The following is a 22,848-nucleotide window of genomic DNA, read 5'->3' on the forward strand; positions in this document are numbered from 1 at the left end:
CTGTTTTGATAATGTGGCAATACTATATGAATTATTTTATTATATTTACATAATAGGTAAATATAATTTTTTTATTGGAGTTTGATTCTCATTTTATTAAATCAATTTTAATTACAAAAATCAAACCCTAAAGTATATTTTAAAAAAAATATTATGCATCTCTTGAGGTCGACATATAAATTATTTCTTGATTGACATTTTGGAGCCTCAGGTATGTGCTTTTGAACTTTTTTTTTAATTATAAATTAACTGAAATATACTTTAAGAATAATTTTTTAAATTAGTACATTTTTCTTGCGTTTTGCATAAATTATTTATTAATTTATTTTTATATTTTTAAAATTACAAAAAATTTAGATTTTAAAAATGGTTTTGTTTAAAAAAATTTATAAAAAATATTTATTTAAGAAAAAAGCTTACTATTTAGAGTCAATAATATTAATATAAAAATTTATGATTTAATTTTATAAAATAAGATAAATCTTCTTCATACAGTTCAAAATTATTCGGCTTGAATTATTTAAAAAGTGAAGTGAGCATAATTGAAAATATGCTTATCTTGTGAAGAAATTAGGTAATTATCAATGTCATTATCATTATCAGGATATGATATGCTATTACAGGGCTAATGTGGAAAGCAGCCACTAATGCTTTTATATTCTTGTAAGATGGAGCAAGCTTTGAAATCGTAAGATGCCAACAAATGGTAGACATGAGTTGATTCCCTTTTGAGAATGTGACCACTTCCTCATTGCACTGTAGCCATTTGGTTTGCCCAGAATTTCTTAAAGTTTTCATTTCATTAGTCTGAAAAACACATCTCTTATGATAGTACAAACGCCTGTCGTATTCCGATAGTCAACAACATCACTCTTCATTTCGAGTCCTACCCATTTGATTTGTCCAAAATTTTTTAAAGTTTTCATTTCAAATATTTGAAAAGAGTGAATCCAAAAAATTATGAATATCAAAACAAATTTTTTTTATAGTATCTAAAATTGTGCTTTTTTCTCTCAAAAATATTTTTTAGATAATATCAAAATAAATATTATCAATATTTTGAAAAACTTTTATTCAAAAAATTCCTAACTGTAAATTTAAAAAAAAAATACTGGTGAAGAATTTCTCTATTTTTTAAAAAGGCAAAGTAACATCACTCAAAAGCAAACTCTTGAAATAACAAAGATTGAATTAACAGATTTTAAAATAGAAATCTGTCTAAATCCAAACTAAAATTAAAAAAAAAAAAAAAAAAAAAAAGACAGACAGATAAGAAACTAATGTCGTTGTATTGGAGCTAGCTATTAGAAACCTGTTTATGAGAAAATTATCAGCTGCCATCATTAATCAACTCTCAAGAGTCTCAATCCTATTGAAAGATGTGATTGAAGTTGGAAAGAAAGGCTGAGAAGATGGGAGGAAAAAGATTTCATTTTTTTTTAAATATATATTTTTTATTTGCATAATTTATTTTAAAATATTTTTTTTAATAAAATTATACAAGATGTCAATTTCTTTTAAAATGAAAATTTTTTAAATTAAAAAAATTATTTCATTTAAAATAATAAAATTATTTAAAAAATAATTAAAATAAATTCTCGCCAAAATTTTCATTTCCAATTAGCGGATAAGAAAATCTACTGGTAAACAAAATGCTCAACATCACATTCGAAATTATTTGCATATCTCAGCTGTCTTTTCATTATCAATTTCTACCCTACAACTTTTTTCTTTAAAGAAAAAAAAGCTTTGCATGTATAACAATTATTAGTTTGTAGCAATTCTTTATTAGTTTGCATGTACTATCTGAGATGCACCCATTAATCTCGTTTATTCAAATTTTTAAATAGTTTAATTGATATTTTTTTTTTTTTTTTTTAAAAGTCAGTTCACCGTATTTGATTACATGGTCATATTCAAATTAAACTCAATTTAGCCAAGTAACAAAAACACCCTTCATTGAATTTTCAAGAAAGGAAAGAAAAGAAAAAAGAAAACTTCATCAACTTTACTCTCTGCTTTTGCTCTCTCCATCTTTCTCCCAAAATCTCCGTCTCCCTCTCTTCCAGTTAAGTAATGGCTCATGTTTGGAGACTTTCATAAGGCTTTTGAAATTCCAAGAAAGAGAATCAGAATCGAGTAGTTGGAACTTGGAAGTGGCTTCACTGAAATTAACAGGGGAGGGCATGTCGAAGAGCCCTTTTAGATAAGGGTGCATGTGTACGTACTAGATAAGAGGGACCCCGAAGAAGAGCCGGCCCTTCTACACGGGGGCTCGTGCTGGCATTTATAAACTTACAGCAGTATCGATCTTCACATGGAGGGCCATGCAGACTTACATATCCCGTGTCACAAGTCCACCTCAGCGCCCTCCGAAAATTGAAGTTGAAATCAAAATTTAGAAATTCAAAACCACATACGACATGCAGAGAGAACAAAATCCTAAACTTGAATCTTTATTTCTCTTTTGAATAAAAATAGAAAACTTTATATACATCAGATAGCCAATCTCAGTTCACTTTCTGATCACGGCAGCCCCCCCTGCAATATCAACCCCAAGGTCCCTTCGCTTTCAGCAACAAAAGGAGGAAGAGTCCTTTTTAGTGGTGGAGGAGGCCACGAGGCTGGCCAGTCAATTCAAGTGGACTATTAGATGTTAAATGCCACATGGCTTTCTCTGATTTGCAGGAACATCAGATCCCACGTGCTTGGGGGGTTGAGTCACGTGGCCTTCTCTTTTAAGCTAAGGTTCTTCTCTCAGACTCTGGATATTATGATGGTGCTTGTCAAATCCTCATCCATTCATAATATCTGTATACTGTTCGCCGTCCTTTCTTTATCTCCAATGGTGAAATTAAGGAAAATGCGTAATATAATCACTAATTTTATAAATTTCTATTATAAATTGAGTTAATGTGGGAAAATTTTATAATCAATGACGGAAAAGTAGTTACTCATACGAGCATGTGATTTCTTTTTTCTTTTTTTTTCCTTCTGTATTTCTCTATAAATCTTTCCTTCCTCACAGAGTCAGGAAGTTGTCCAGACTTCCAGAGCAGAGATCAATGGCAATATAGCTAGCTAGCTGTGAGCAAATGCCAAAATGTTGCCTTTATCTGCATTTGCACCTGCACCTTACTTTTGTTTCTTTAAAAATTTCAACAATCAAGATCCTTGTTTTTCCTCTCATTTCTAGAGTGTCAGAGAAACTTTTTGATCCAAGAAAAGAGAGGTGCAGGTGTAAGTGCAGGTGAATGCCATTTTGGTTGCTTTGATGATCAGGATCCAAGGATTATACACTCCACACACATTTCTACTTCTTTACAGTTCTGTGCTTGCTAAACTCTTCTCGGTGAGATTAATATGTACATGGGTTTTCCAAGACTGACCATATATATATAGTACGGATTTTTTTTTTTTTTTGGGGGGGGGGGGGGTGTTCTTTGAAGCGCAGATCCATGAGTATGCAAGGAACCTAAGCTGTTTAGATGTATGTATATGCAGATCTCCAACCACAGAGCTAGGGTTTTCTCAAGGTAACTGATAATTAAACTCAACCTTCTTTTCAGTCTTTTTTTTTTTTTCCATTTTCTTGCACACAGACACACACATACACATATGCAACTGTGTTGTTGATATCTGCTTTGCAAAAAGGGTGGTTCTCACGATTTCTCTCTTAAAATGAAGAAAATGGTTGTAAAAAGTATTGATCTTTTTGAAGAATAATATGGTAGAAAATCATTTGATCCCTTTTTTCTATGTTTTTCTCCATGTAGATGATGAATGGGAATTAAATTAATTCCAGACTTGAAGTGTTTTAAGTATTCTGAAACTTCATAGACCAGGAAATGAAAGGAAGATTTGTTGTTTGCTTCAACTTATCCTAGGTGAATTGCTTAAGTCTGTTGTATATATATACATAGCATCAGTTCAAGGCAAGAGCTTTCTTTATTTCCCAAAAAACAATTAATGTCATTATCTTCTACCTCTTTTCTCTGTATGCATATGAAACCTCAGGAAATACAGGAGATAATAAAAAGAAATTTCCAAGAATCTGAAATGAAAACTCATGAAAGAAACTAATTATGTCTTCACTGTAATTTGTTATGAACATCTTCATCAGTAAGTAAATATGTGTCTAATTTATATTAATCATAGTTGTCAGAGTAGCAAATGTGTAGGTCTGTTTTTGAAAAGGGATATTTAAGAAATATTTATTTTAATTATATTAATATATCTTTTTTTTATTAGAGAAGCAAGAATTATATTTGAGAAATCATATTATCTGAATGTAGAATATATATATACATGTGCTATTGAAATAAATTCTTATAAAATTATATATAATTTTAATTTTTTAAAATTGAAAATTATTTAAATTAAAAGAATGAATTCTGTTATTGTTCCAAATAAAATAATTGTTAGAAAAGAAATCAATCAAATTAAATTTTTGTGAAATGTTTTATTTCAACCTCTTTACTGATCCATGATGGATTATTTAATGGAAATTGATGCTCAACTAAAACTTGTTGCTTGCAAGTTTGGTTAGTTGGAGTTGGTCTTTGCGTTGATTTGGAAGTTAGAAAGAGTATAGAAATAGGGGTGTAATAGAATTGAGTCGAACTGAATTTTATAAAATTCATACTCATTTATTAAAAAATTTTATAAGTTCGAACTCGACTCGAACTCTAATATTGAGTTCGAACTCGACTCAAAAATTAAATATCATAATCGATCTCGATTCGAACTTGACTAAAAAATTAAATATTATAATTAATCTCGATTCGAGCTCGACTTATGAAAAGTTTGTTTAAACTAATAATGAGTCTAATTGAAACTCAAATTCAAAAACTCGATTGAAAAACTCTTTTAAATTAACAACGAGTCTAATTCAAGTTCGAACTCGAAAGTTAAATTAAAAAACTCGTTAACAAAATATAATTAATTTAAAATTTTAAATTAAAAGATAAAATGAGATTTTAATAAAATTAAATAGAATTTAATTAAAATCTATTATAATCAAATATTTAATTTAAAATATAATAGAAAGTTAAATCTTTATTTATGAAGAAATTTTACTCTCCATCTTTATAAAATTTTGATGTGGGATAAAGATATTGAAATATTCATTATCTCATATATATATAAGATATAAATGTAGTGATTTTATGAAATTGGGTTTGTGATTTAGTGGTTATGTGATTTTTTCAAAAGTTTTGGGTTCTATTTCCATCGATAATAAATAATTAATTTTTTTTATTATTTAAATTTGAATATTTAAATTTTTTATTTTTTTGTTATTTAGATTTTAATATTTAAATATTTATTTATTTATATCATCAAATAATATTTATTATTCAAATATTAATTATAAACTTTTAATTAATTATTTAAAATATATTTAATATATAATTAACGATATAATACTAAATTTAATAATTATTTATTTAAATATTTATATTATAAAAAATTAATTGTAATATATATAATAAATATATAAATTTATATATAAACAGTCTATACAGCAATAGAAAGTTTCTTTTAAATTGTATAATTTTAATTAAATTTATATAATTTTATGGTTAGTGGTAATCGTCGGGCTTTCCTAACTTAGGAATAAGGACGGATCTAAAAGAATGCCACAAGTCCAAAACCCGTCAGACCATACGCTCGAAAGACGGCCCGATTTCACAAGTCCGGGACCAGCAACTCAGGGCAATTCGGATCAGATACGAGCACAGACCCAATAGGGAAGCAGACCCAGTCACTCACCGACCCTGTTCGCATGCGTGACAGGGAGAATTAAATGGCCGCCTGGCGTGGAGAAGGAGTCTGACACGTCAGTACGTACGGGCCTGAGTGAAGTACGTACGGGTCTGAGTGACATAGACAGGTAGCACTATAGATTGGGGGTCTTCTCTTTCAAGAGCTCTCTCTCTTCTTCTTCCCTCTCCTTCCTGGACTCTATTTTATTCTAATTCATGAAATCTGACTTAAACGTCGAAAGGTCTCCACCGATGCATTTCCGGTAGAACTCTGACCATTTTTTCTTATTTTGCAGGTTCTTTCATCAAATAGAACATTGAGAGACCCATTTGATGGATCCATATAATGGACCGAGACGAAAACCAAATCTATTATGGAGCAGATTCATGGAGTAGCAGGGGAAAAAGATTTATCCGTTAGTATTAATAGATATTTTTATATAAAGGGGTAGGATTTGAGAAGCAAAATCAAACAAGAAAAGAAAGGGTTTTTGGAATTGTTTGCAAATTGCAAAGCCATTTGGCATGTGAACATTACCCATGAACATGAATTTGTGGTTTATGGTTGGTAGAGTTATTAGAGGCTATTTTGTACAGATAATTAATTTAGGGTTTAGTGCATAATAATACTATAAATTAATGTAAAAGTATTTTTAAAAACTTTAAGTTACAAAAATTTACATGAACACAATTCCAAGAAGTTAAGGTTCAAGCTAATAATATTTACAAGTTCTTTATACTTTTAATCAATTAATGCTTCAAATCCGTAAAATTAATATTCTAAAGATGAATTTATTTTATCTTAATTAGAGATTTTAAATTTAAATATTAAGTTTAAACTCTTAATCCGGTTCTTGTTTTTTGTTTTAACTTGATGATGGAAGTTTTAATTAAATCATACTTTTTAAGCTTTTGAATTAATTTATTTCTTATATATGATTTACTTTAAATTAATTTATTTAAATAATTAACAACAAAAATTTGATAAACAAATTTTTTTTTAAACATTCCAACGGTACAATCACATTTGCATTCTGTTAAAAAATTAGTTTAATATTTCGTTTTACCCTTAATTTTTAGTTAATTATTTTAACATTTTTATTATTAAATTTTTAATATCTGATTTTTAAAAAATATAATTATATGGCTCTTACATATAGATGTGAATTATCCGAATTCTAAATTTTCAAGAGTGAATAATTAAAATTAATAATATTTAATGATTTAATAATTATATATATTTTTTAGATTTAAGGATTAAATTAAATATTTATAATTTTAAGAAAGTGAAATGTCAAAATTTGATAATTTAATTATCAGAACGCAAATAACTTTTTTTTTTATAAAAAACTAGAACCAAATTATACATAAAAAATTTTAAAAAGTTTAAAATTAACCATATTTAATCCTTGTAACTTCGATTATACATATTATTTAGTTTATTTAATTCATTTAATTAAAGTTAAACTAAATTAATTAATAATTTTTAACATAAAAATTAAAAGATTTGATTGTATAAATTATAAAAATATTTTCATTAAATAATTTTGAAATAAAAATGAATTTATGAATTTTTTAAAAAATTTAAAAATATAATAGCAACTCTACCGAGTATAAGTGTAATATTTTATTAACGGTTATCAAATTTTTTTTAATTAAGAATTTTATAATAATTTTATTTTATTAATTATTTTATCAACTTGTTTAGAAAAGAAAGCCGAAGATAATGAATAAGATGAGCGGATTTGATTTAAAATCGAATAGAATTAAATAAATTAAAATTAATATTTTAGTATTTATAAAAATCGAACCAAATTGATTTTAATCAGAAACTGAATCGAATTGAATAAGTTTGATTAAATTCGATTTGATTCGGTTTTATCTGTTTAAATTTTTAATAAATTTTTTATTTTTTATACTTTATTTTTAATATTTTAAAATTTAATTGAAATATTTTAATATTAATATGATATAATCTCTCTATATTATTTGAAAATAATATATTATTATTACTAATCGGTTCGGTTCGATTTTTTAAATTTTTTTATCAAAATTGAATCGAACTAAAATAATCGAAAATTTTAAAATTAAAAATAAAATAAATTAAATTAAAATAAGTAAAAGATTAAACGGAATTTTTAAATTAATTCAACTCGATTAATTTTTTTAATTTAAATCAAGTAGATTAATGCATGTTTTTAGTTTTTTTTTTTTTTTCAATTTAAATCTGTTCCTTTCTAGCAACCACCAAGGTTGCTGTAGTATATTTGTATGGGATAAATGGTACCACCAAAGTATACTAATTCAAATGATTTCATTGGTGAGATTTCGAAATGATTTGATTTTCTGCTTATCGTTTTGTTTTGATGGTCCAACCAGCAAGAGGAGGAGAGAGGGTCCCTTTTCTCTTTCCTTGTCCTTTTCTTGCAAATGTTCTTTACTTTTAAGTTAAGAAGGGAACTGCTTACCATTACATGCTTTATTTGGTTCAAATTATCTACTCATTGGAAAATTCCCCTCCCAAAAAATAATTTAATTAATTTTCGAGAATTAAATTATTTTTCCTTCACTTAAAAAAAAAAATCTTAAAACAAGTTTCTTAACTATAACCAACTTGATCGTATCAAGGATCCAAAAATAACCACTATTTCCAATTGAATTAGAACCCGTTTATGTGACTCCAAATTAAGTGTTTGTTTTTGAATTACTATTAGAATCAAATTGAATTTTATATCCATAATTGTTTTTTTTTATCCATTTCTGATTATGTCTCAAGGGTATGGACTATTTACTTTACATGTTTGCAGCACATCTGGCACCTGAGCTTGTATGTCTGTTCTTTGCTTGGTTTTCCTTCAAAAGGAAACATTGGACTTACAGGTGTATCTGGTTTTCCATGTGGCCTTCTTTTTAGAAAGAAAATTTTATCACCCATAAAAGCATATCTGATACATCTTAAACCATTGATGGTGTTTTTATCCTGGTTACTCAAGAATGATGAAAATAAGTTGACCTTGTGGCGATCAAAGGTGTGGCCCATCAAATAACTAGAGGGACTAATGTGGCTTCATTGAAATTCTCAAAATAGACTAAAAAGTCTTGCCACGTTTCTGAAATTTCCTAACAGATATCACATGTATGACATACTCAGTTTGGTCAATAGTTCTTAGTTTCTCCTTTTGCTGAGTTAATTGACTCTCTTTTCCTTTTATTATGAAAGCAGATCCTTGGTTTAGATTATCCTTTTCTAACTAGTTAAAGCTAGAGCTTTCTCAAGTATCAACATTTATGATTTAATGATTTTTTCCCTTTCTGAAAATGTCAGGTTGCTTAAGAGGTTGGATTTTCCGGACACGAAGTTTTGCTTGTACTTTATGGGGTATGAGGTAGTAGACATGCATCACATCTATAAGAGCTTTAATTAAAATTATAACAGTTACCCTTTCCCTTTCCCACTTTCTTGCCTTACATTGATTGCAGTGTGTTGGTAAAATGTTCATGATGCATGGCATATATGATATACATTATCTGTTTGATGCAGGATCCAGCATCAGCTCCAAGTGACCCCGTTGAAAGAGCAGTTTGGACCTTTGGTCAGAAGGCTACAATTGAATTAGCTCCGTAAGAATGCCTGATAAATATGGCCATTCTTTTTTCCTTGCAATACACTCTTGGTGCTGTGTGTTTTTCCATCCATCTAACAATCAAATGCTTCTTACTGTACTGGGGCACTGAAACTGATCCTGACTTCAGACAATATCACAATGGAAATTCAAAACCTCGTGGATTTGGTTCAAAAATCTTATAGTTAGTTAGAATGTGTGTCCATATAAACACCATACGATAGTTTATGTCTGCACTGCATGTAAATTCCATGCATTCTTTTCTCCCCCCAATATGGCATATATGAAGGTTATCATGTAAATGGTTGTGGGGTTTTGTCTTGTTGAATTTGGTACCACACACGTCATCTCCTGCTGATATGACTTCTCAAATGCTTTTAGTTTGATAACCCTGAGAATCCAGTCTGCAATCTTGATTTACTTCAAGAGAACCCTAAATTTAAATTCGACGTGTAGATATTGTACTATAAGGCTTGCCTCACCATGGTTTTTCATTTCATACTTATGAGTTATACCATTAGATATGTATGCACGATATGAGTTCAAAAGGTAAATGGAGCTTATCTTAAGTAGGAGACTCATTGATTTCCAATGCTTTCAATTTAATCATGGCAGGGATGTTATGTTTTGTTATTATTGTTGCCTACTTTCTGAAGCACCAAAAGAAGCCTAAAAGGGAATGGATGCTTAATTGTTGAATGCATATAATCCTAAGCTGTTATAGCAGTTTTGATTCCTATGAGGAGCATCACTGAATAGTCAATAGCTACACTTTATAATCAAGTTTTTCTTAAAAAAAAAAACTGACAACAAATAAAGCTGCATGCCAATACTAAGTGTTTATTCTTAGAATTCATAACTCTCTACTAATAGGTTAGTTGACAATATATGATATTAATTGTGTTTTTTTTTTTGCTGTGGATAGTCTATGGGTGTGCATATTCTTTTTGCCAAGCAAGACTTATGGTCCCTCATTTTGAATTTGTTTTTCAGGACATGCTGGTATTGCTGTGTATAGTGTGTACAAGGCATGTGAGATATTTGAACATCTAGGGATGGAGTTTGCAAAAAAACCTGATGATTGTAGGAAACCTCTTCGCCAATATATTTTGGAGAGCACAATGTCCTTTTTAAACTGCACAGAGTAGCTTCTGTACAATGTAGTGTTTTGTCTAAATGGTCTGTACTTAATCGAAAATATGGAACTTATTTCTATGTATTTATATTTTGGTATGGTTGGATCATGGATCGTCAATCAAGGTTTAAATATCAAGATGTTTTGTACACTCAAAAGTTGCTTTCTTGTTATTTTGAAATAAATGGTGAAAATTAAAAAATGTGATACAGCCTACATCACCATGTGAGTATAGTAGAAAGGAGAGGGAAATTGTTATGGATAATGGATAGAATGGAAAATTCGGCACTATAAATTTACTGGAACAAGAATCAGGTTTTATAGTGGGGTACCTAAACTAAAGGGTCTTTTTTGGGTCGAAGGGGTGAGAAGCTATTGTTTTCTTTGTTCTTCATGTATGTACTATAGTTACTTTCCTTAAATCTGTGAAATTAGTTGCAGGAAAAATATAAGGGATTGCTTTCATTAAGGATCCCTATGGCTATTAGATTGAAATTTTTGACCTCAAGACTATTGGGAAAATAACTTGCTGCCCTGCTTGGGATAATGCTACAAACTTAAGGTGGCTTGTTCTTCCTCATTCTCTTCCTGCATGAGTGTCTCTTCTATGGATTCTGTTTATATTGTTCCCCTTGCATGTATTTTATACATTTTTGCCAGGGAACTAACTGCATATTTGTCTTCAGCCTGTCCGTTTCCTTGTGAAGATGCATGAATGAGGACACTTGGTTGTGTAAATGGCCATCTGACTGGTTTAACCCCTTGCATCAGTTGCAAAGCTTGTTACTGTAATATCTTGAGCAGTGTTGCATATTGTTTTTTTATGTTTTTTTTGGACCTTAGCAGGATAAGCTAGCTAGACTTTCCAGGACTTTCTAGTGTTTTTTTTAAAGACAATGTGGCTCTATTCTCTCTTGTCTCTCCTTTTCTCTCTCTCAAAGGTCAAGAAAATGAATTGTATGAGTATGACTTGCTTCTTTCTTTTCGCGCTTTGTGGCTCCGTTTATTCTACAAGGTTTGATGGAGATATATTTTTGTCTTGAACTATAATTTGTCTTATTGCAGGAAAAGTGGAGCATTTCAAGATTTCGTGAAGCATTTTCTTCAGTTCTATTCCATGAAAAGCTTGCTCAAGTAACAAAATATTGATTATAGTTCTTTCCCTTTTGTTGGGATCATTTTTCTCATGCTTGTCAATAGACATATGGTTGTGGTAGATGACCTATTTCAAGGAAAAAGTCTTTAGCTCTTTCTATGGGTGGATAGAGCTGGGTCCCCAAAATATGGTAGGAACCACCAATAGCCAATAAATTTTCCTTCCTTGCTAATGTTGCTGCATTAGCTAGTTGTCTTAAATCAGGTTTTCAACCCAAAGCACTGCCAGAAAGGATTCAAATTTACCCAAGCTTAGTTGAAATCCTAGGTAAATTTTGTTTAATTAGAAGAATTTAGATTCTAAGTCTTGTATGGTTGAACCAAAGTGTTTGATAGGGGTTAAAGCAGCAGGTATTGAATATTACTTAAGTGGACAAACTTAATCATAGTATTATAAAATAAGCACCCTGGCCTCAATTTTTGAGTACTTGAGCAAATTTAAACTGTTCTAATATTCTTTATCAAATAATGCAGCCTTGAAAAAATCTTTTGGGGTGGGAAATAATACAGGAGTGTACTTACAAAGCCAGAGTAGTAAAACAAATATAGAATCTTTCTTCTTTTTTTTTTTAGGGGTTGGGCGGCGGTTGATAAAGGGTCTCAAAATTTCAACCTGTGATTTACTTTCGGAAATTACATTTTCAGGTGTACAAATTAGCCAACAGGGATTTGGTACTGTCATGAATTTCCAATTTTATTGCTCTTGCACACATGGTGAGATTGAGATAGAGCTATATAATGGAAGACAAGAATGAAATGCCTATCTTGGCTATTGAAGGGAAGTGACATAGGATATCAAGAAGCTTACCCACTTGGCTTCTCTAATTTTTTTTTTTCCCTAAATGAGTGTGATCATCCTCAATGCCAAAGCTTCAGGCTTTGGTGCAGGAAGAAAAAGTAGAAGCTTTTTTTAGTATGAAGTTTGACTCTTTGGTGTTGCCTGTAGAGTTTTTAAAGCTATGCATGTGGGGTTGGTCTACTAATTCAAAGGCCTATCCCTCTTTATGAGAGTTTTTGAAATCCCATAACCCAATCATGGACTAATGATTTCTTTTATTTTTTTAATTTACAGTTTGGCTCTTGCATCAGTGGCCCCTTTCATCATGAAGCAAAGTATATATTAAATAACTTGTTTTTATTTCTGAGGTTAAGTTTATGCTTTGTGATGTTGCATCGGCTTCCAAGGGGACTTGGATTTACAAAATAAGTAGAATACAGAGCGTTTTGGTGAGTAAAACTTTGATGTTTAAATCAATAATGGTTTTAAAGGTATTGTTAACAGAAAAATGAATATTCAGAAATCAAATATTCAATTCTTATAAGGTTGAAGGCTGTGATAGACTCTTGATAGAACTAGACTATCATATTTAATTAGAACTAAAACTCTCATTTTATAAGGATTGTATTTGAAATAAAATTCAACCTGAAATTTTGAATAGAATATCTAAAAGAGTGTATTATTTTTATCAAATTTTAACTTGTCAAATATTTGTTCTTTAAACTTTTGATTCTGAGTTTTTTACTTAGATTTCATATCACTTTAATAATGTAAAAGCACTAGACGTTTTCAAAATTAGTTAAATTGAGTTGCTATGTGAATGCAACATTTGATTGAGAGGAAACTTTCTTGCTAGTTCACACCACATCTTCTTTTTATGGGTTTGATTAATTAAATAACTAGTTAGAAAATTTCTTAATGAACTAGTTAATTAATTGATTAGCCTTATCATTAACTGGATAATACCAGCAAAGGTCACAAATAATAGTCAACAAAAGGTCACAACTTGGAAGGTTGGAGAGCATATGATATAATAGGACAAGGTCTCAAGCAAAGGTCTACAGGTTGACATTATTGGCTTAGCTTGGCTTCCTTGAAGAAGGCAGATGCTTTCATGCAAATTTCAAAAACCCATCTGTTAATCTTCCAAAATTAACAGAATTAATAGATTTTTTAAACATTAGAAATATTTTAATATATTTTTTAAAATAAAAGATTAGTTTAAAAAATAATTAATAAAGTTAATTAAATTATAATTAAAATAGAGATCAGATTAAATATTTTCTTTGTCAGAGTTGTCAGTAGATGCCACTCCTTTTGACCTTTACACTTCACTAGAAAAGACATTCCTAGACAATGTGTTTGTTTTTTTTTTTTTTCTTCAACTGCTTAATCAAACTTTGAAAAATTAAAATCTGGATTAAAGAAATTAAATAGCTGGCACTGTAATAAAGAATTTGATATGAGATGCAGATTTCAAACAGTTCATTTTCATTATTTATTTTGTTTTATTAATTATTAATTATTATTTAATTTTATAATTAAAAAAATTGTACTAATCCTGACTATACAGCAAGGCTGGAGCCAGGGAACACTGTTGTAGTCTGACAGAGATCTTGTGCTCATAATAATTTTGGAACTCTTTGGAGTTAGATCCGACACTGTATAATCGAAATTGTCACCCTTAAAATTACAATTAGTTTAAAAATTAATTAAGATTAATTTTAATTAAATTAATTAAATTTACAGGACATAGGATTTTTATATATTTGAAATAAGATTAAATATCATTAGGTTGCATGTCATAATCTTTTTGTTATCTAGTAGATCTATTTTTGATATATTACACTCTTTAAAAGAATAAAATGATATGCAGAAGATAAGATAATATCATTGATGGATGATTAATCATAATTTTTTTAAAATATATATATATATTAAAAAATATATATTTTTTTTTATTTAAAAATTTGGATTATCACCTACCAAGAAAGAAATCATATGAAAACTGAAAAGATAGTGAGACGTCATGACCATGCACATAGACTTTAATTCTTTTATTATAGTGCTTACCTGCTCCATTAAAAAAAATATATATTTGTAAATTAATTGTTTTTAATAATATTTAAATATCTAATTTTAGCAACTAATAATAATAATCATTTCTATAATTAGTAATTTATGTGTGCTCAGGAATATTCTTACTCTTGTGTTGTGGTCTCCAATAATGCATCAAATGCTTCGCCCCATATCAAAAATCATTACTTTACCCTCTTCTCTCCCTAGCTTTTCTTTTTTTTTTTTTTTTTTCATAAAAAAATTGCTAATACATATTTATATAACATGATAGTCGACTAAAATAGATCATGAGTTATAGGTATGAGACAAAATTACATGATAAAAATTAAATAAGTCAATATACAATTTTATCCATAAAATAAAAGTCTCGAATAGCGTAATAATCAGTTCTTTATCAAGACTCATTCTATTCAAAAGAGGTTAGAATCTTACTATAAAATTATCGTTAGCGGATATCATCTTGTATATTTCAATTATGTCTATAATCATAAAATCTCATAAAAATAATCAGCACCAATCGAATTTTTAAAAAATATTAATTAATTTCATCTTTTTACAATATAAAAATCGATGATTATAAAGACAAATATATCAATTCTTATATAACTACTATTTAATTTTAAGCAATTCTTACACTCACTTTATTATTTAATTTACTGACTTAAACATCCGAATGACTGTCTAAGTGCTAAGCATCTCAATTTTTTTACATATTGATCAATTATGTTATTATTTTATTTTGACGAGCATTACATATATATATATAATTTTTTTATATATTAATTTAAAAAAAAATAAAATGCAAATAAAATATTTTGACATTCTAAATTTTATGAAATATTTATTTAAATATTCTAATAATATAATTAACCATGAATGTGTGTGGACATATTCTTGTTTACACTACATACACAGCTAGAATGAATGAGAACAAATGGGTCCAATCACCTTAATTAACAAATTAATATATAAATATTATTTGTTAAATGTTTGATTAATTAAATTAAAATGTACATACATAAGGGAAGAAATTAATAGATATTTCATAATAAACAAAAGAGGATTATGAAAGAAGACTGAGATTATATGAGATTAATTAATTATTAAAGTAATTTTTTAAAGCTAGTACCTCCACAAAAATCCAAACTTTGTATCATCATCTTATTGATTTAAAAATTTATAGTAGACAAAGTTCTCACCTTTGAGTCAGACCTAGTTCATGCAAAAGATTCTAGGCTTTGTAGAGACCCATATATAGGGAAAGGACCTCAACTACCCTTCATGACATCCCAACAAACACTATAATTTAAAGGGTAGACTGGACTTTTCATGGGGTATATAGCCCTAATAATAAAATCAAACTTAACCCTAATATTCAATGTCAAAATATTTCTACACAAAAGCTAATGGAAGCCAAATAGTGGAAGACAGTTTCCACATCTACCCTTGTTATGTTCTCTTTGATTCTTTTAACATGCTTTTAAATCTAAACGGTCATGAATCGGTGAGAGCTAAAGGTTAATTTTAATTTAGTCTTGTAAAATTTTTGTAGAAAAAATTACTTTTTAAAATCTGAGAGCAAGAAAGTTCCCTGGCACATAGATTAAAGCATGAATCACTTGAAGAAAATTTCAAGCTTTGTACAAAAGAGAAAACTTCTCTCATGCGATATAGAAGTTGCTATCTTTTTCTGTTTAATCTTAGAAAAGGGTAATAATTTAGCTTGTTTTTTTTCTTACATTATTACTGACTATTGAAAGAAGTGAATGAGAGACTTTCGTACGTAAAAGAAAAAAAGAAACACATAATGAAATGGAGAGAAGTCATGAAACTGTCAAGACCTCTCCCAAAAAGAAATGGCACAAAATAAAAAGGAGCTTTTTTACAAACCCATGTACTGTCAAAAGAAGAAATGTTTCATATTTTTCATCAGAAAACAACACAATCCCCCATGAAAAACTCCAAGTCTTATCTGAAAATCTTTCCTTCCCACCTTACCCCATCAAATCTTCTTTCTTTGATTTTACTTACAGTCAGTCCCCAGAAAATCATTCAAATAATTATATAATATATATATATTTCATCAGTAGTAGTACATGTACTTCTCTTGTGTCTTGTTTTCATCAAGGAGGATGTTGTTGTTGTTATTACAGCTATTATTACTACTGCTGCTAATCAGTTGCTTAACATCCTCAAGATCATACTCAAATGGTGAAGTTTCTCCAAAATACCCAGTTGTCTTCTCTGTCCATTGGTTCAAATTCTCACTTCCATTACAGCTGTTGATGCCATAACTAAACATGAACTTCTGGTTCTCTTCATACCCATTTGAGATGTAGCTTTGAAATCCCATATCTTCTTGTTTGATCTCTCGTCCTCCATAACTGATCTGGCTGCAACTTCCATCAGAATTAGAACTGCAACTTGCTTCACTTCCAAATATCAGTAGATTGTTGCTGCTGCTACCATTGTTACTATCTTTCACTGGATGATAGTAGTGCAAAGGATTCAGCAGGCTCTCTTGGGTTTGAAAAAGTGAGGATGAGTTTGTGGCTGTAGTGGTGGTATTTTTGGCTAAAAGATTTGATGGGATTGGTGAAATGGGGTCAAATACAGTAGTGAAAGGTTTAAAATTGGGAGGGAAATAAGGGAAAGAAGAAGAAGAAGAGTCTTTGTAGAGAGATAAGAGTGAGTGAGATGATAATGGTGAAGATTGATGATGAGGAGATGGGAATGAAAATGGCTTTGTTTGAGATTGAGGAGCTACGGCCATGAGCTTCTTCTTCAGCTTGGTGTTCCAATAATTCTTAATATCATTATCAGTCCTGCCTGGTAACTGAGCAGCTATTATTGACCATCTGCAATTTGCATGTTAAAGAAACAAAATAAGACTCCATAAGAAGAAAAATTCAGATAGCTGTAAGTAGTTCTTGATGTTGGATCTAAAACTTGGCATGCATGCACAGAAATTATCCAAAAATAGGAGATTCTTGATTTGTTCAAGAATATCTTTCTCTTCTTAAAAAAAATTAAAAAAAGAAACCTAAATTTCCTTTTGAGATATACATCAGATGCTGGATGAGAAAGAGAAAGAAAATATTGAATCTACCTGCTTCCAATGTTAGCAAATAAGGTGCAGATAATTCTGTCTTCTTCATCAGAGAATTCACCATGTTTAATGTTGGGTCTCAGATAGTTTAGCCATCTCAATCTGCAACTCTTTCCACATCTTTTCAGACCTGTTCATCAGAAAACAACCACTCATGTAAGAAAAACAAGCACCCATAAAATCAAATCCATTAATTTTTGAAGTTGATGTTATAATCTTACCAGCTTTCTGAGGAAGAGCAATCCAATTTCCACCAGTTCCAAATTTTTCTATATACTCCTTAAGCTTTGAGTCTTCTTCTGGAGACCAAGGTCCCTTCTTCACATTTGCCTTATCACAACAAGGAGCTCTTCCCATCTCTCTCTCTCTCTCTTCTTTTCTTGTCAAAATTTATAAAAAGAACCCAACAAGTCTCACTTTCTACATAAACTTATGGTGAGGGGCTGCTTGCTGCCTTTAATAGAAGAGGACTAGATGGGTTTTTTTATAATTAAAAAAAAAAGAAAAAAGAAAATGAAAAAAATATATATATTATATACTTTATTTTCTATGTATTCAGAGATGTGCACAAGTCAAAATGATAGACATGTTCAATCAGTTCCCAACTTAATTAATTAATTATTTAAATTTAATTAGAGATCTAATAAGCTAATTAGTAGAAGTTTCCATATTTCAATTTTTGGTTTACCCTGCATAGATAAAGCCTTGCTCAGACTTTTCTTTTTCTCTTTTTTTTTTTCAAATTAATTTTCAAAGGGCATCCAATGTCTCTTTGAGAAGAAATTCAACAGGCTAGTGAATTGATAGCTACAGGCTTCTAACTGTGACATTTTTCAAACCGCAGACTAAGTAAATGTCTAGGTTTGTTTTATGGTAGATAATTAATATAACTAAATTGCTTCAAAAATTAATTACTAGTTTAATCAATTCATTACCCACATTTTATTTAAATTTTCATACTTTATCAATTATACACCAACATGTTTCTTTAAAAATTGAAATACCCATTAATTTCTACCTACCATCTACATATTGAATACAATATTCCATCCAATAATTAAAAAAAAAAAAAACACTGCCCAGAAATCTTGTTCTACAATATTAGTTCATAGGAAGATTTGATTTATGATGAGAATTAATTAATTTAATTAATTTAGCTGTATGATAATTTTGACAATTCTAGTTATTATGAGTTAGAAATGAAGAAAGATTCTCCGTTGAACACAAGAAATATTAATTAATTAATTAATTACTGCATTTGCCAATAATTAAATTTTGATTACATCATTATTATTTTATTTTATTTTATTTATTAAGCTGATTAAGTCATTGCAAACGTGATAACACATTAATTGTTGTTCAAAGCCAGCAACCTTTTTTTTTTTTTTTTTCATTTGTTTCTGTTAATTTTTTCTACAATTCAAACACTTTTAGCATGATATGATAGAAATGAAAGTTCAAAGAAATTAACCCATTGAGATTTTTTCTTAATTTTATTTGATTACAAGGTTTCTTTTTTCTTTTTGATGTGAAAAGATTGGTTGACATATCATATGGGAATTGTTTATTTTATATATGTGATTATTAAAATCAAGTAATTCATTCTATATATGAAGCTTTTACATGCAATTATCTAATATTAATATATCTTAATTTGGATTATTTATCTAAATTAATAAAATAATAATTCCACTATGAAACAGTAATCAGGTAAATCCAAAGGATAGCTTATTGGGATTTTTCAGTCATACCATGTGTGATTATTATATTTATCTAAATTAATATAATAAATTTTTAAGAATACTTTTAGATTTTTTACATGTTAAAAGTTAAAAGATTTATATTTTAGCGTTAAAAAAATGTTTTTTAAAATAAAATTTGCTAAAAAAGCTATTAATAATGATTTTATTGTTTATTTATGTTAGTATTTTTGTGTAAAGTATATTAAATTTAATTTCCAATGAAATTTTAATATTATTTACTTAATATATGATTTTTTAATAATATTTTTTTTAAAATTTAAGTGTTATGCATTATTAGAATTTTATTATGTAACACTGTTGTATGATGATAATGTATGATATATTTTAAGTGCATATTATATTATATCAATAATTTTAATTGAAAAAAAAATATAGAGCTATAATAGTAAATTTTGAAATTTTAAGAGCAATTAACTGTGCATAGGTAACAAATATATATATTATTTTTTTATTATTAAAATCGAATTAAATTGAAATAATTAAAAATTTTTAAAATAAAAATTAAATCAAATAAAATTTTTAAATTAATTCAATTTTAATCATTTTTTTTTAATTTTAAAAACATAGTAGTGACTTACCGCGACTAACACTCGAAGGCATCTTTTCTATGTTTAAAACTCTCAAAAAGCATTTTATTAACTTAACCGTTAAAGTAAAATCTATTTTACAGATCTGTCAATTATATATAGAGAGAGAGTGTGGGAGAGAGCTAGCGGTCAATAGCTTTTTTACATTAATTAGGTAGTAATTATCAAGATGATGGCTTTGGTTAAATATAAAATTACTTATGAAGACTAATACCGTTATAAAGTTAGTATAACTTATAATAAACAAATCATCTTTGTAAGAATACAGGTGCTCTTTAATTACTGGCTGCCCTATTTTCCTTTTTTATTTTTATTATCCTTTTTTAAATTACATCATGGGATTCATTACCAAAACCTTAATTACTTGATTCATACTTGTTTATAATGAGTGATTTGTATATGCATGCAAGTAGAAAATTATTATTTATAATATAAAATTATCTAAATAATTGATAATTTAATGACTGAGTACTTATTTTGAAATATAATAATTTGTAAGTTGTAAATTATAATATTAAAATATAAATAAAACTGCATAGTATTGGCATGCAAATAAACTACTAATAGATTCCACAGAGATAAGCTAGAATAGATATACAGACACACCTAAATCTAAATCTTACTTGTGAAAGGAGACGTATGAGAGAGAAAGCCATGCATTTATTTTAGATTCAGCATGAAAAAAAAATTAAAAAAAAATAATTAGAGGGTAAATTATTTTTTCAAAAGAAAATTATTATTTAGTTTTTGAGAGATTAATAGTCTACTTGATATATTTTGAAAAATATATAGGTACGCCTGGGATTATTTAAAAGTGAATGAAGTTTCCTGGCTATAAAAAGAAATTGATTAATTAATTAATTAATTTAATTAATAATATCCCTGTCTGTTCTTCAACTCCAATTGGAATCTTCAAATTTGAAAACAAGAAGGATATTGGTGTCCATGAAATTTTATATCAAAATAATAATTCATTAATTAATCACAATTAATAAAAAACAAAAGAGACAAGTGTCGTCATTCGCATTGACTCTTATACATGGAGGAAACATCCATACACTTTACTTTCTTCCTCTCTTTTTCTCAAAGGTTGGCAATCCATAAGCTACAGGCTTTAGTCATATAATTACGATTAAATTATTAAAATAAAAAAATTATTATTTAATTTTTATATTATTCATATAATTACGATTATTTAGGAAAAATCGAGGAACCGAAGAGTTTGACTTATTCTTGTAGTTGTAATTTGAAATTGGGCGCACTAAATCACTGTGGATTACGTACCGAGTTGCAGAGTGGAAGGGTTTGGACTTTGGAACAAACTTTGAGGGCTGAAAGAAATATACTTTGTTACTGTACAAAACAAAAACATTCAGATTTCAGTTTCAGTGACTAACTATTATACTTTGTCAACTGTTTGATATTTTTCCTCTGAAAAGAAAGAGCTGAACTCAAACCCCTCCAAAAATTTCTCCATGTTTCCACATGCTAGCTACTGATGAGTTTCATTTCCATCACATCATTGTAAATTTGTCAACCATTTTCTTTTCTCTCTTTTTTTTTTCTTTTCATCATTTGTTAATTTTCTTCCTAATTTGTCAACTATATTAACAATAATTTTAATTTCTCCATTAATGAATTGCAAGGTGAGTTTAATGTGTATTGTTGTTATTATTATTTATTTGGTTTAACTATTATTTAGTGTTAATTAACAAACATAATTAGCCTAAAAGTCTAAGCAAAATTGCATGCGATTCATTTGTCTAAATACACCTTCGTGTCTCCACTGATCGAGCTGCCTTTGACATAACAATAAAAATAAATCATGAGCTCAAGTGCTATATTTGTAAATAACAATAACTTTCGGGGACAAAGAAGATTTGAAAAGAGTGGGGTGTCTCATTTTTGCAAATGTGAAAAAGAAAATAAAAATAAAAATTGCTGAGAAATAAATAAAATAAATAAATAAATATTTAAAAAAAAAAAAAAAGGAAAAAGAAAAAAGAAGCAAAAGTGTTAACTGGGATTCGACACAGACACGAACATTAACAGGTAGCCTGGCTGGGTTGGCTGTGTTTCGATGACGTCATAAGTTACTTGTACTCACTCACTCTCACACACAAACACTTCCCACGTGTGAGACTCACCAAAACAACCCAAAATCATTTTCAAGATTCGTGTTCTTTTTTATACATTTGTTTAAGCTCTCTTTGCATGTGATTTCGACACGGGTTCCTCTTACCTCAAGCTTCGAGCCCACAAGCCAAGGTGGTCCCCACTCCCCGAACTGCTTTACTCGCTCATCTTGGTTCGCACGTGTAATTTTTTTTCCTTTTTTTTTCCTCAGTCTAATTTTACCAATTCCTGGGATTATTATTAGAACATTTTATGAGATTGTAATTTGTAAATAACATAAGGCGTAAATTTTACTTGAACTAAAATCATATATATAATATATTGTTTTCAGATAATAATTTATTTATAATTTAATAATAATAATTATTATTTATTTATTATTATTAGAAAAGAGGTTATGTGGAGAAGAGGATGCGTTGGATGAGAAGAAAGCCATCAATCAATCAATCAAATCGAGCAAAATGCACGCTTGCTTCATCATCTTCAACCTTTTTATAAAATCCATATGATTATGATGGTGAGGGTTTGGTTTGGTTTACAGCCACAGGGGTTGAGTTGTGAGTGGTCACCTATTTTTTCATTTCTTATTTTTATTTTGTTTTAAAATAATTATTTTGGATTATTTCAAAAAATAAAAAGAAAATCATTTTGGGTCAGTGATTGTTTGATGAATACAGCTACTACTGCCCCAATGGATACAGATAGGGATGAGCCCTCC

The 22,848-nt window shown here is 28.7% G+C and overlaps 1 protein-coding gene, 1 long non-coding RNA gene and 1 pseudogene across 2 annotated transcripts; 2 read left to right on the forward strand and 1 right to left on the reverse strand.

Moving 5' to 3' along the window:
- Positions 1–5,590: 5,590 nt before the first annotated feature.
- On the forward strand, positions 5,591–6,345 carry LOC110625877. The gene is made up of 2 exons (XR_002489626.2): positions 5,591–5,893; positions 6,062–6,345. It is a non-coding gene; the product is annotated as an uncharacterized LOC110625877 (long non-coding RNA).
- Positions 6,346–8,531: 2,186 nt separating this feature from the next.
- LOC110625718 lies at positions 8,532–12,433 on the forward strand (annotated as a pseudogene).
- Positions 12,434–16,342: 3,909 nt separating this feature from the next.
- On the reverse strand, positions 16,343–18,086 carry LOC110627033 (transcription factor RAX2). The gene is made up of 3 exons (XM_021773254.2): positions 17,866–18,086; positions 17,645–17,774; positions 16,343–17,393 (listed from the first exon to the last, which is right to left on the reverse strand). Exons 1-3 carry the CDS (start codon positions 17,999–18,001, stop codon positions 16,619–16,621), a joined length of 1,041 nt encoding a protein of 346 aa, XP_021628946.1. The 5' UTR covers positions 18,002–18,086; the 3' UTR covers positions 16,343–16,618.
- Positions 18,087–22,848: the final 4,762 nt, after the last annotated feature.

The sequence above is a fragment of the Manihot esculenta genome, chromosome 11 (genome assembly GCF_001659605.2).
Source record: "Manihot esculenta cultivar AM560-2 chromosome 11, M.esculenta_v8, whole genome shotgun sequence".
Classification (NCBI taxonomy): domain Eukaryota; kingdom Viridiplantae; phylum Streptophyta; class Magnoliopsida; order Malpighiales; family Euphorbiaceae; genus Manihot; species Manihot esculenta.